Source organism: Anomalospiza imberbis, unplaced genomic scaffold (genome assembly GCF_031753505.1).
Source record: "Anomalospiza imberbis isolate Cuckoo-Finch-1a 21T00152 unplaced genomic scaffold, ASM3175350v1 scaffold_982, whole genome shotgun sequence".
Classification (NCBI taxonomy): domain Eukaryota; kingdom Metazoa; phylum Chordata; class Aves; order Passeriformes; family Viduidae; genus Anomalospiza; species Anomalospiza imberbis.
The window spans coordinates 7427-21481 of record NW_027100604.1 but is presented as its reverse complement, the minus strand read 5'-3'; the positions used below and the strand labels follow the sequence as shown (position 1 = coordinate 21481).

At 60.0% G+C, this 14055-nt stretch overlaps 1 protein-coding gene across 1 annotated transcript in view; it reads right to left on the bottom strand.

Moving 5' to 3' along the window:
* The window catches only part of PSMC4 (proteasome 26S subunit, ATPase 4), a 28148-nt gene extending 14399 nt beyond the window's left edge, over positions 1-13749 (bottom strand). The window contains 6 exon segments of the mRNA XM_068179448.1: positions 562-655; positions 1552-1661; positions 6529-6675; positions 8034-8220; positions 9867-9965; positions 13655-13749. Of these exon segments, the coding sequence (XP_068035549.1) occupies positions 562-655; positions 1552-1661; positions 6529-6675; positions 8034-8220; positions 9867-9965; positions 13655-13690 (673 nt within the window). The 5' untranslated portion in view covers positions 13691-13749.
* Positions 13750-14055: the final 306 nt, after the last annotated feature.

Genomic DNA, 14055 nt, shown 5'->3' with positions numbered 1-14055 from the left:
TGTCTCCAAACCCCACCCAGATGTCTCCAAACCCCATCCAGATGTCCCCAAACCCCACCCAGGTGTCTCCAAACCCCATCCAGGTGTCTCCAAACCCCACCCAGGTGTCCCCAAACCCATCCAGATGTCTCCAAACCCCATCCAGATGTCTCCAAACCCCATCCAGATGTCTCCAAACCCCACCCAGGTGTCCTCAAACCCCATCCAGATGTCCCCAAACCCCACCCAGATGTCTCCAAACCCCATCCAGATGTCTCCAAACCCCATCCAGATGTCTCCAAACCCCATCCAGATGTCTCCAAACCCCACCCAGATGCCTCCAAACCCCACCCAGATGTCTCCAAACCCCACCCAGGTGTCCTCAAACCCCATCCAGATGTCCCCAAACCCCATCCAGGTGTCTCCAAACCCCACCCAGGTGTCCCCAAACCCCATCCAGATGTCTCCAAACCCCATCCAGATGTCTCCAAACCCCACCCAGATGTCTCCAAACCCCACCCAGATGTCTCCAAACCCCACCCAGATGTCTCCAAACCCCACCCAGGTGTCCCTGGAGCTCACCTGTGGTGTGGTGGGCCACGGCCTTGGCCAGCATGGTCTTCCCGCAGCCGGGGGGGCCGTACATGAGGACCCCCCGCGGGGGGTCAATGCCGATCTGCGGGCGAGAAGGTCCAGGTGAGGTCACCTGGAGGCCACCTGAGGCTCCTCAAGGCCACCTGGAGGCGCCCAAGGTCACCTGCAGGACCTCAAGGCCACCTGGAGATCATCTGAGGGTCCTCAAGGTGCCCTGGAGGTCCTCAAGGTCACCTGAAGGTGCCCAAGGTCACCTGAGGTCCCCAAGGCCACCTGGAGGTCCCATGAGGTCACCTGAGGTCACCTGAGGTCCCAGGAGGTCTTGGAGGCCACCTGAGGTCCCCAAGGCCACCTGAGGTCCCAGGAGGTCTTGGAGGCCACCTGAGGTCCCAGGAGGCCACCTGAAGTCCCAGGAGGTCCCCAAGGCCACCTGAGGTCACCTGAGGCCACCTGAAGTCCCAGGAGGTCCCCAAGGCCACCTGAGGTCCCAGGAGGTCTCCGAGGTCACCTGAGGTCCCAGGAGGTCCCAGGAGGTCCCCAAGGCCACCTGAGGTCCCAGGAGGTCCCCAAGGCCACCTGAGGTCCCAGGAGGTCCCAGGAGGTCCCCAAGGCCACCTGAGGTCCCAGGAGGTCCCAGGAGGTCCCCAAGGCCACCTGAGGTCCCAGGAGGTCCCCGAGGCCACCTGAGGTCCCCAAGGCCACCTGAGGTCCCAGGAGGTCTTGGAGGCCACCTGAGGTCCCAGGAGGTCCCAGGAGATCACCTGAGGTCCCCAAGGCCACCTGAGGCCACCTGAGGTTCCAGGAGGTCCCCAAGGCCACCTGAGGTCCCATGAGGTCACCTGAGGTCACCTGAGGCCACCTGAGGTCCCAGGAGGTCCCAGGAGGTCCCAGGAGGTCCCCAAGGCCACCTGAGGTCCCAGGAGGTCCCAGGAGGTCCCAGGAGGTCCCCAAGGCCACCTGCGGCCCCCGAGGTCTCACCTGCTTGTAGAGCTCGAAGTGGGTGAGGGGCAGCTCCACGGCCTCGCGCACCTCCTGCTTCTGGATGTCCATGCCACCGATGTCGGCGTAGACCACGTCCGGCTTCTGGTCTGGAGGGTCAAGGGGTCAACCTGGACCAGTCCTGGTCAACTTGGACCAGTCCTGGTCAACTGGGACCAACTGGGACCAACTGGGACCAACTGGGACCAACTGGGAACATCTGGGAACATCTGGGGGTCAACAGGAACTTCTACAAGGTCAACTGGGGCCACCAAAGGTTGACCAAGGGTGACCACCACGTCCGGCTTCTGGTCTGGAGGGTCAAGGGGTCAACCTGGACCAGTCCGGGGCAACCTGGACCAGTTCAGGTCAACTGGGACCAGTCTGAGTCAACTGGGACCAACCGGGAGGAACTGGGAGCAACAGGAACTTCTACAAGGTCAACTGGGGCCACCAAAGGTTGACCAAGGGTGACCACCACGAACAGCTTCTGGTCTGGGGGTCAAGGGGTCAACCTGGACCAGTTCAGGTCAACTGGGACCAACTGGGATGAACTAGGAGCAACAGGAACTTCTACAAGGTCAACTGGGGCCACCAAAGGTTGACCAAGGGTGACCACCATGTCCAGCTTCTGGTCTGGAGGGTCAAGGGGTCAACCTGGACCAGTCCGGGGCAACCTGGACCAGTCCGGGTCAACTGGGACCAACTGGGAGCAGCTGGGGTCAACAGGAACTTCTACAAGGTCAACTGGGGCCACCAAAAGTTGACCAAGGGTGACCACCACGTCCAGCTTCTGGTCTGGGGGGTCAAGGGGTCAACTTGGACCAGTCCTGGTCAACTTGGACCAGTTCAGGTCAACTGGGACCAGTCCGGGTCAACTGGGACCAACTGGGACCAACTGGGGTCAACAGGAACTTCTACAAGGTCAACTGGGGCCACCAAAGGTTGACCAAGGGTGACCACCACGTCCGGCTTCTGGTCTGGGGGTCAAGGGGTCAACCTGGACCAGTCCTGGTCAACTTGGACCAGTCCTGGTCAACTGGGACCAACTGGGACCAACTGGGAGCAACAGGAACTTCTACAAGGTCAACTGGGGCCACCAAAGGTTGACCAAGGGTGACCACCACGTCCGGCTTCTGGTCTGGGGGTCAAGGGGTCAACCTGGACCAGTCTGGGTCAACCGGGACCAGTTCAGGTCAACTGGGACCAGTCCTGGTCAACTGGGACCAACTGGGACCAACTGGGAACATCTGGCGGTCAACAGGAACTTCTACAAGGTCAACTGGGGCCACCAAAAGTTGACCAAGGGTGACCACCACGTCCAGCTTCTGGTCTGGGGGTCAAGGGGTCAACCTGGACCAGTCTGGGGCAACCTGGACCAGTTCAGGTCAACTGGGACCAGTCCTGGTCAACTGGGACCAGTCTGGGTCAACCGGGATGAACTGGGGTCAACAGGAACTTCTACAAGGTCAACTGGGGCCACCAAAGGTTGACCAAGGGGTGACCACCACGTCCAGCTTCTGGTCTGGGGGTCAAGGGGTCAACCTGGACCAGTCCTGGTCAACTTGGACCAGTTCAGGTCAACTGGGACCAACTGGGATGAACTGGGACCAACTGGGAGCAGCTGGGGTCAACTGGAACTTCTACAAGGTCAACTGGGGCCACCAAAGGTTGACCAAGGGTGACCACCATGTCCAGCTTCTGGTCTGGAGGGTCAAGGGGTCAACCTGGACCAGTCCTGGTCAACCTGGACCAGTCCAGGTCAACTGGGAGCAGCTGGGATGAACGGGGAGCAACAGGAACTTCTACAAGGTCAACTTGGGCCACCAAAAGTTGACCAAGGGTGACCACCACGAACAGCTTCTGGTCTGGAGAGTCAAGGGGTCAACCTGGACCAGTCCTGGTCAACTTGGACCAGTTCAGGGCAACTGCGACCAACTGGGAGCAGCTGGGGTCAACAGGAACTTCTACAAGGTCAACTGGGGCCACCAAAGGTTGACCAAGGGTTGACCAAGGAGTGACCACCATGTCCGGGCAGGGTCAAAGGGGTCAACTGGGATGAACTGGGATGAACTGGGATGAACTGGGATGAACTGGGATGAACTGGGAACAAGCCCAGGTGCGCCCAGGTGAGACCTGCTGACCCCACGATGGCTCCACCCAACATCTCACGACCTTTAGGTGACCCCAGTTGACTTCTGATGACCCCAAACCCTGCTTTTTCACCCCAAACCCCGTTTCTTCGCCCCGTAACGACGTTTTATGGACCCCAGGTGCGCCCAGGTGAGACCTGCTGACCCCAGGACGGCTCCACCCAACATCTCATGACCTTTAGGTGACCCCAGTTGACCTTCCACCACCCCAACCTCCATTTCCTGGGCTCTCAACCCCGTTTCTTCGCCCCAAAACGACATTTCATGGACCTCAGGTGTGCCCAGGTGCGCCCAGGTGAGACCTCCTGACCCCATGATGGCTCCACCCAACATCTCACGACCTTTAGGTGACCCCGGTTGACTTCTGATGACCCCAAACCCTGCTTTTTCACCCCAAACCTCGTCTTTTGACCCCAAAACGACGTTTTATGGACCCCAGGTGCGCCCAGGTGAGACCTGCTGACCCCAGAACGGCTCCACCCAACATCTCACGACCTTTAGGTGACCCCAGTTGACTTCTGATGACCCCAAACCCTGCTTTTTCACCCCAAACCCCGTTTCTTCGCCCCGTAACGACGTTTTATGGACTCCAGGTGTGCCCAGGTGAGACCTGCTGACCCCACGATGGCTCCACCCAACATCTCACGACCTTTAGGTGACCCCGGTTGAACTTCCACCACCCCAACCTCCATTTCCTGGGCTGTCAACCCCGTTTCTTCGCCCCGTAACGACGTTTTATGGACCCCAGGTGTGCCCAGGTGAGACCTGCTGACCCCACGACGGCTCCACCCAACATCTCACGACCTTTAGGTGACCCCAGTTGACTTCTGATGACCCCAAACCCTGCTTTTTCACCCCAAACCCCGTTTCTTCGCCCCAAAACGACATTTCATGGACCTCAGGTGCACCCAGGTGCGCCCAGATGAGACCTGCTGACCCCAGGATGGCTCCACCCAACATCTCATGACCTTTAGGTGACCCCAGTTGACTTTTGATGACCCCAAACCCTGCTTTTTCACCCCAAACCCCGTTTCTTTGCCCCAAAACGACGTTTTATGGACCCCAGGTGCGCCCAGGTGAGACCTGCTGACCCCAGGACGGCTCCACCCAACATCTCATGACCTTTAGGTGACCCCAGTTGACCTTCCACCACCCCAACCTCCATTTCCTGGGCTCTCAACCCCGTTTCTTCGCCCCAAAATGACGTTTTATGGACCTCAGGTGCGCCCAGGTGCGCCCAGGTGAGACCCGCTGACCCCACGATGGCTCCACCCAACATCTCATGACCTTTAGGTGACCCCAGTTGACTTCTGATGACCCCAAACCCTGCTTTTTCACCCCAAACCTCGTCTTTTGACCCCAAAACGACGTTTTATGGACCCCAGGTGCGCCCAGGTGAGACCTGCTGACCCCACGATGGCTCCACCCAACATCTCACGACCTTTAGGTGACCCCAGTTGACTTCTGATGACCCCAAACCCTGCTTTTTCACCCCAAACCTCGTCTTTTGGCCCCAAAACGACGTTTTATGGACCCCAGGTGTGCCCAGGTGTGCCCAGGTGAGACCTCCTGACCCCACGACGGCTCCACCCAACATCTCACGACCTTTAGGTGACCCCAGTTGACTTCTGATGACCCCAAACCCTGCTTTTTCACCCCAAACCCCATTTTTTCACCCCAAAACGACGTTTTATGGACCCCAGGTGCGCCCAGGTGAGACCTGCTGACCCCACGACGGCTCCACCCAACATCTCACGACCTTTAGGTGACCCCAGTCGACCTTCCACCACCCCAACCTCCATTTCCTGGGCTCTCAACCCCGTTTCTTCGCCCCAAAACGACGTTTTATGGGCCCCAGGTGCGCCCAGGTGCGCCCAGGTGAGACCTGCTGACCCCACGATGGCTCCACCCAACATCTCACGACCTTTAGGTGACCCCAGTTGACATCTGATGACCCCAAACCCTGCTTTTTCACCCCAAACCCCGTTTCTTCGCCCCAAAACGACGTTTTATGGACCCCAGGTGCACCCAGGTGAGACCTGCTGACCCCACGATGGCTCCACCCAACATCTCACGACCTTTAGGTGACCCCGGTTGACTTCTGATGACCCCAAACCCTGCTTTTTCACCCCAAACCCCGTTTCTTCGCCCCAAAATGACGTTTTATGGACTCCAGGTGCGCCCAGGTGAGACCTGCTGACCCCACGACGGCTCCACCCAACATCTCATGACCTTTAGGTGACCCCGGTTGACCTTCCACCACCCCAACCTCCATTTTCTGGGCTCTCAACCCAGTTTCTTCGCCCCAAAACGACGTTTTATGGACCCCAGGTGCGCCCAGGCGAGACCTGCTGACCCCACGACGGCTCCACCCAACATCTCATGACCTTTAGGTGACCCCAGTTGACTTCTGATGACCCCAAACCCTGCTTTTTCACCCCAAACCTCGTCTTTTGGCCCCAAAACGACGTTTTATGGACCCCAGGTGTGCCCAGGTGAGACCTGCTGACCCCACGACGGCTCCACCCAACATCTCACGACCTTTAGGTGACCCCGGTTGACCTTCCACCACCCCAACCTCCATTTTCTGGGCTCTCAACCCCGTTTCTTCGCCCCAAAACGACGTTTTATGGGCCCCAGGTGTGCCCAGGTGCGCCCAGGTGAGACCCGCTGACCCCAGGATGGCTCCACCCAACATCTCATGACCTTTAGGTGACCCCAGTTGACTTTTGATGACCCCAAACCCTGCTTTTTCACCCCAAACCCCGTTTTTTCGCCCCGTAACGACGTTTTATGGACCCCAGGTGTGCCCAGGTGAGGTCACCTGAGGTGAGCATCATGATGCTGCTGTCGGCCTCGGGCGGCAGGACGTCCACCAGGGCGTTGCTGTGCTTGTGCAGCGCCACCGAGGCGTTGGGCTTGAGCAGCTCGCGGTCGATGGTGCTCAGGATGCGCACGTAGTAGTTGGAACCTGCGGGACGCACCTGGAGCTCACCTGGAGCTCACCTGGAGCTCACCTGGGCCAGGTGAGACGCCGCGGCCCGCGCCGGGTGTGGCCGGAATGGCCACGGGGAGGTGTGGTCATCTCCAGGTCCGCCCTAATGTCCTCACCACGCCCAGGCGAGGCCTCAGGTGTGCCCGGGCGAGGCCTCAGGTGTGTCCCTCACCTGTGCTGGTCCCCACCATGGCCGTGGTCTGCTCCACGCTCTGTGGTGGCCAATGAGGACCTTCCTAAACCACATCCCCGCCCACCCCAGGTATCTCAGGTGTGTTCCCAGGTGTGCCCAGGTGAGGCCTCAGGTGTGCCCGGGTGAGGCCTCAGGTGTGCCCAGGTGTGCCCAGGTGTGTGCCCAGGTGAGGCCGCAGGTGTGTCCCTCACCTGTGGTGGTCCCCACAGTGACCACGGTCAGGTCCACACCCTCTGATGACCAATGGGACACCCCAAACTCACGTCCCCACCTCTCCCCAGGAACATCAGGTGTGTGCCCAGGTGTGCCCAAGTGTGTGCCCAGGTGTGTGCCCAGGTGTGCCCAGGTGTGCCTCACCTGTGGTGGAGCCCACCATGGCCATGTTCTGGTCCACGGCCTCCAGGAACTGGCCGATGACCAATGAGACATGGCCAACCCATGGTCCCACCCACCCCAGGTGTGCCCAGGTGTGTGCCCAGGTGTGCCCAGGTGTGCCCAGGTGTGCCCAGGTGTCCTCACCTGTGGTGGAGCCCACCATGGCCGTGTTCTCGTCCCTGGCCTCCAGGAACTGGCCGATGACCAGCGAGACACGGCCAACCCATGGTCCCACCCACTCCAGGTGTGCGCCCAGGTGTGCCTCACCTGTGCTGGAGCCGACGATGGCCATGTTCTCGTCCCTGGCCTCCAGGAACTGGCCGATGACCAGCGAGACACGGCCAACCCATGGTCCCACCCACCCCAGGTGTGCCCAGGTGTGCCCAGGTGCGCCTCACCTGTGGTGGAGCCGACGATGGCCGTGTTCTGGTCCACGGCCTCCAGGAACTGGCCGATGACCAGCGGGACACGGCCAACCCATGGTCCCACCCATCCCAGGTGTGCCCTGGTGTGTGCCCAGGTGTGCCCAGGTGTGTGCCCAGGTGTGCCCCCAGGTGTGCCCAGGTGTCCTGACCTGTGGTGGAGCCGACGATGGCCGTGTTCTGGTCCACGGCCACCAGGAACTGGCCGATGACCAATGAGACACGGCCAACCCATGGTCCCACCTACCCCAGGTGTGCCCAGGTGTGTGCCCAGGTGTGCCCAGGTGTGTCCAGGTGTGCCCAGGTGTTCTCAGCTATTCTCAGGTGTGACCAGGTGTCCTCACCTGTGGTGGAGCCGACGATGGCCGTGTTCTGGTCCACGGCCTCCAGGAACTGGCCGATGACCAGCGGGATGCTCTGGATGCGCTTCACCTCCTCCTGGGCGTGCAGGAACTCCTTCTTGAGGTTCCGCTGCTCGTCCTTGATGTACTCCTCCTGCACCTCCAGGAACTCCAGCTCCTGCTGCAGCTTCTGCAGGTGACACAGGTGAGACACACCTGAGACAGGTGAGACACACCTGAGACACACCTGGGACACACCTGGGGCACACCTGAGACAGGTGAGACACACCTGGGGCACACCTGAGACACACCCGGGGCACACCTGGGCCATGGGGCACAGGGCAGGAGCTGAGCTCCTCCTGCACCTCCAGGAACTCCAGCTCCTGCTGCAGCTTCTGCAGGTGACACAGGTGAGACACACCTGAGACACACCTGGGACAGGTGAGACACACCTGGGCCACACCTGGGGCACACCTGGGACACACCTGAGACACACCTGAGACAGGTGAGACACACCTGAAACAGGTGAGACACACCTGGGGCACACCTGAGACACACCTGGGGCACACCTGACAGAGGTGAGACACACCTGAGGGACACCTGGGCCACTGTCACACGGCTGTGGTCTCACCTTCTACCTGTCCCACAGGTGACCTCACCTGTCCCAGGTGTGTCACACAGGTGTGTCACTCACCTTGTACCTGCTGTACAGGTGACCTCACCTGTCCCAGGTGTGTCACTCACCTTGTACCTGCTGTACAGGTGCTGTAACCCCTCACCTGTCCCACACGTGACCTCACCTGTCCCAGGTGTGTCACACAGGTGTGTCACACAGGTGTGTCACTCACCTTGTACCTGCTGTACAGGTGACCTCACCTGTCCCAGGTGTGTCACTCAGGTGTGTCACTCACCTTGTACCTGCTGTACAGGTGCTGTAACCCCTCACCTGTCCCCAGGTGACCTCACCTGTCCCAGGTGTGTCACTCACCTTGTACCTGCTGTACAGGTGCTGTAACCCCTCACCTGTCCCAGGTGTGTCACTCACCTTGTACCTGCTGTACAGGTGCTGTAACCCCTCACCTGTCCCCAGGTGAACTCACCTGTCCCAGGTGTGTCACTCACCTTGTACCTGCTGTACAGGTGACCTCACCTGTCCCAGGTGTGTCACTCACCTTGTACCTGCTGTACAGGTGCTGTAACCCCTCACCTGTCCCAGGTGTGTCACACAGGTGTGTCACTCACCTTGTACCTGTCCCACAGGTGACCTCACCTGTCCCAGGTGTGTCACTCACCTTGTACCTGTCCCACAGGTGACCTCACCTGTCCCAGGTGTGTCACACAGGTGTGTCACTCACCTTGTACCTGCTGTACAGGTGACCTCACCTGTCCCAGGTGTGTCACACAGGTGTGTCACACAGGTGTGTCACTCACCTTGTACCTGCTGTACAGGTGACCTCACCTGTCCCAGGTGTGTCACACAGGTGTGTCACTCACCTTGTACCTGTCCCACAGGTGACCTCACCTGTCCCAGGTGTGTCACACAGGTGTGTCACTCACCTTGTACCTGCTGTACAGGTGACCTCACCTGTCCCAGGTGTGTCACACAGGTGTGTCACACAGGTGTGTCACTCACCTTGTACCTGTCCCACAGGTGACCTCACCTGTCCCAGGTGTGTCACACAGGTGTGTCACTCACCTTGTACCTGTCCCACACGTGACCTCACCTGTCCCAGGTGTGTCACTCACCTTGTACCTGCTGTACAGGTGCTGTAACCCCTCACCTGTCCCCAGGTGACCTCACCTGTCCCAGGTGTGTCACACAGGTGTGTCACTCACCTTGTACCTGCTGTACAGGTCCTCCAGGTCCTCGGGCTCCGGCACCAGGAAGGAGAGGCCGGGGAGGGGCCGGGGGGCGGCCGAGGCCGGGGCATCGTCCTGGACAGGTGAGAGACAGGTGAGAGACAGGTGAGAGACAGGTGAGGGACAGGTGAGAGACAGGTGAGAGACAGGTGAGAGACAGGTGAGAGACAGGTGAGGGACAGGTGAGAGACAGGTGAGAGACAGGTGAGAGACAGGTGAGAGATAGGTGAGGGACAGGTGAGAGACAGATGAGAGACAGGTGAGGGACAGGTGAGAGACAGGTGAGAGACAGGTGAGAGACAGGTGAGAGACAGGTGAGAGACAGGTGAGGGACAGGTGAGGACAGGTGAGGGACAGGTGAGAGACGGGTGAGAGACAGGTGAGGGACAGGTGAGGGACAGGTGAGGGACAGGTGAGAGACAGGTGAGGGACAGGTGAGAGACAGGTGAGAGACAGGTGAGAGACAGGTGAAGGACAGGTGAGGGACAGGTGAGAGACAGGTGAGGGACAGGTGAGAGACAGGTGAGGGACAGGTGAGGGACAGGTGAGGGACAGGTGAGAGACAGGTGAGATAGAGACAGGTGAGAGACAGGTGAGGACAGGTGAGAGACAGGTGAGAGACAGGTGAGGGACAGGTGAGGGACGGGTGAGATAGAGACAGGTGAGGGACAGGTGAGGGACAGGTGAGGGACAGGTGAGAGACAGGTGAGAGACAGGTGAAGGACAGGTGAGAGACAGGTGAGGGACAGGTGAGAGACAGGTGAGAGACAGGTGAGGGACAGGTGAGAGACAGGTGAGATAGAGACAGGTGAGAGACAGGTGAGGGACAGGTGAGGGACAGGTGAGAGACAGGTGAGATAGAGACAGGTGAGAGACAGGTGAGAGACAGGTGAGGGACAGGTGAGGGACAGGTGAGGGACAGGTGACACAGGTGAGAGACAGGTGAGAGACAGGTGAGAGACAGGTGAGGGACAGGTGAGGGACAGGTGAGGGACAGGTGAGAGACAGGTGAGAGACAGGTGAGGGACAGGTGAGGGACAGGTGAGGGACAGGTGAGGGACAGGTGAGAGACAGGTGAGGGACAGGTGAGGGACAGGTGAGAGACAGGTGAGGGACAGGTGAGGGACAGGTGAGGGACAGGTGAGATAGAGACAGGTGAGATAGAGACAAGTGAGGGACAGGTGAGAGACAGGTGAGAGACAGGTGAGGGACAGGTGAGGGACAGGTGAGAGACAGGTGAGGGATAGGTGAGAGACAGGTGAGATAGAGACAGGTGAGAGACAGGTGAGGGACAGGTGAGGGACAGGTGAGAGACAGGTGAGATAGAGACAGGTGAGAGACAGGTGAGAGACAGGTGAGGGACAGGTGAGGGACAGGTGAGGGACAGGTGACACAGGTGAGAGACAGGTGAGAGACAGGTGAGAGACAGGTGAGGGACAGGTGAGGGACAGGTGAGGGACAGGTGAGAGACAGGTGAGAGACAGGTGAGGGACAGGTGAGGGACAGGTGAGGGACAGGTGAGGGACAGGTGAGAGACAGGTGAGGGACAGGTGAGGGACAGGTGAGAGACAGGTGAGGGACAGGTGAGGGACAGGTGAGGGACAGGTGAGATAGAGACAGGTGAGATAGAGACAAGTGAGGGACAGGTGAGAGACAGGTGAGAGACAGGTGAGGGACAGGTGAGATAGAGACAAGTGAGAGACAGGTGAGGGACAGGTGAGAGACAGGTGAGGGACAGGTGAGGGACAGGTGAGGGACAGGTGAGATAGAGACAGGTGAGAGACAGGTGAGGGACAGGTGAGGGACAGGTGAGAGACAGGTGAGAGACAGGTGAGAGACAGGTGAGAGACAGGTGAGGGACAGGTGAGATAGAGACAGGTGAGAGACAGGTGAGAGACAGGTGAGGGACAGGTGAGAGACAGGTGAGGGACAGGTGAGGGACAGGTGAGAGACAGGTGAGGGACAGGTGAGGGACAGGTGAGATAGAGACAGGTGAGAGACAGGTGAAGGACAGGTGAGGGACAGGTGAGAGACAGGTGAGATAGAGACAGGTGAGGGACAGGTGAGAGACAGGTGAGAGACAGGTGAGAGACAGGTGAGACAGAGACAGGTGACACAGGACAGGTGACACGGGTGACTCAGGTGACACAGGTGACACAGGTGATGCTCAGGTGACACAGGTGACACAGGTGACACAGGACAGGTGACACAGGTGAGGGACAGGTGACACAGGTGACACTCAGGTGACACAGGTGATGGACAGGTGACACTCAGGTGACACAGGTGACACTCAGGTGACACAGGAGACACAGGTGAGGGACAGGTGACACAGGTGATGCTCAGGTGACACAGGTGACATAGGACAGGTGACACAGGTGATGCTCAGGTGACACTCAGGTGACACAGGTGACACAGGACAGGTGACACAGGACAGGTGACACAGGTGACCCAGGTGACCCAGGTGACACAGGTGAGGGACAGGTGACAAGGTGACACAGGACAGGTGACACAGGTGATGGACAGGTGACAAGGTGACACAGGACAGGTGACCCAGGTGACACTCAGGTGACACAGGTGACACAGGACAGGTGACAGAGGACAGGTGACACTCAGGTGACCCAAGTGACACAGGTGACACAGGTGACACAGGACAGGTGACCCAGGTGACACTCAGGTGACACAGGTGACACAGGACAGGTGACAGAGGACAGGTGACACTCAGGTGACGCTCAGGTGACACAGGTGACACTCAGGTGACACTCAGGTGACACAGGTGACACAGGTGAGGGACAGGTGACACAGGTGATGGACAGGTGACACAGGTGATGGACAGGTGACACAGGTGAGGGACAGGTGACACAGGTGACACAGGTGAGGGACAGGTGACACAGGTGACCCAGGTGACACAGGACAGGTGACACAGGTGACGCTCAGGTGATGGACAGGTGACACAGGACAGGTGACACAGGTGACACTCAGGTGACACAGGTGACACAGGTGACGCTCAGGTGATGGACAGGTGACACAGGTGACACAGGTGATGGACAGGTGACGCTCAGGTGACACAGGTGATGGACAGGTGACGCTCAGGTGACACAGGTGACACAGGTGAACCGAGGCACCCAAAACGGGGGCGGGGCACCCCCAGCTGAGGGTGGTACCTGAGGGAACACCCGGGGTGGGGGCGGGGGCCCTAAAATAGGGGAGGAGCTTAAAATGGGGGAGTGGCTTAAAAGGGGGGAGTGGCTTAAATGAGGGAGTGGCTTGAAAGGGGGGAGGGGCTTAAAGTGAGGAGGGGCTTTGGGGGAGGGGCTAAAAATGGGGAGGGGCCTAAGCAATGGGGGCGGGGCTCCCACAGGCGAGGGGGGCGTGGCCTCTAAATTGTGGGCGGGGCCTCGGGGGGTGTGGGGGGGGGAGGGACACCTGGGGGTGGGGGGAGGATCCCAAAAATTTTGGGGGTGGGGGGGAGGGGGGGGGTGTGGTTTCTTGCCCTCCCCTCCCCCCACAACCGCCCTCACCCCCCCAAAAAAAGGGGGGCGTGGCCAAACCCGGAAGTGGGCGGAGCCTGGTAATAGCGGGGGGGGGTCAAACACACCCCACCCCTCCCCCCCCCCCCAAAAAAACCGCTCGGGCCCCGCCCCCTCCCCCTCCCCCTCCCCCCAAATTTTTGGGGTCCTTCGGGTGCTGCCCCTCCCCCCTCCCCCCCCCCCGCGGGTTTTGGGGACCCCTCCCCTCCCCTCCCCTCCCCTCCCCTCCCCCCTCACCTGCGGCTTCTCCCCGAGCAGCCCCAGCTCCTCCATCGTGACCGAGCGCGCCGGAAGTGACGTCAGCGCGCCGCGCACGCAGCAGCGCGGTGACGTCGAGGAGGAAGGGGGGGCGTGGCCGCCTCCGACCCGCGCATGCGCGGCTGAGCGGGGCCCGGGCGGCGCTCCCAGTAAAGCCCAGTTTGGGCCAGTTCGGACCATTTCGGGCCAGTTTGGGCAATTTTGGGCCATTTCGGGCCAGTTGGGACCAGTTTGGGCCGGTTCGGACCAGTTTGGGCCAGTTCGGGCCGGTTCGGGCCACTTCGGGCCAGTTTGGGCAAGTTTGGACCAGTTCGGGCCAGTTGGGGCCAGTTCGGGCCAGTAAAGCTCAGTTCGGACCAGTTTGGGCCAGTTCGGGCCAG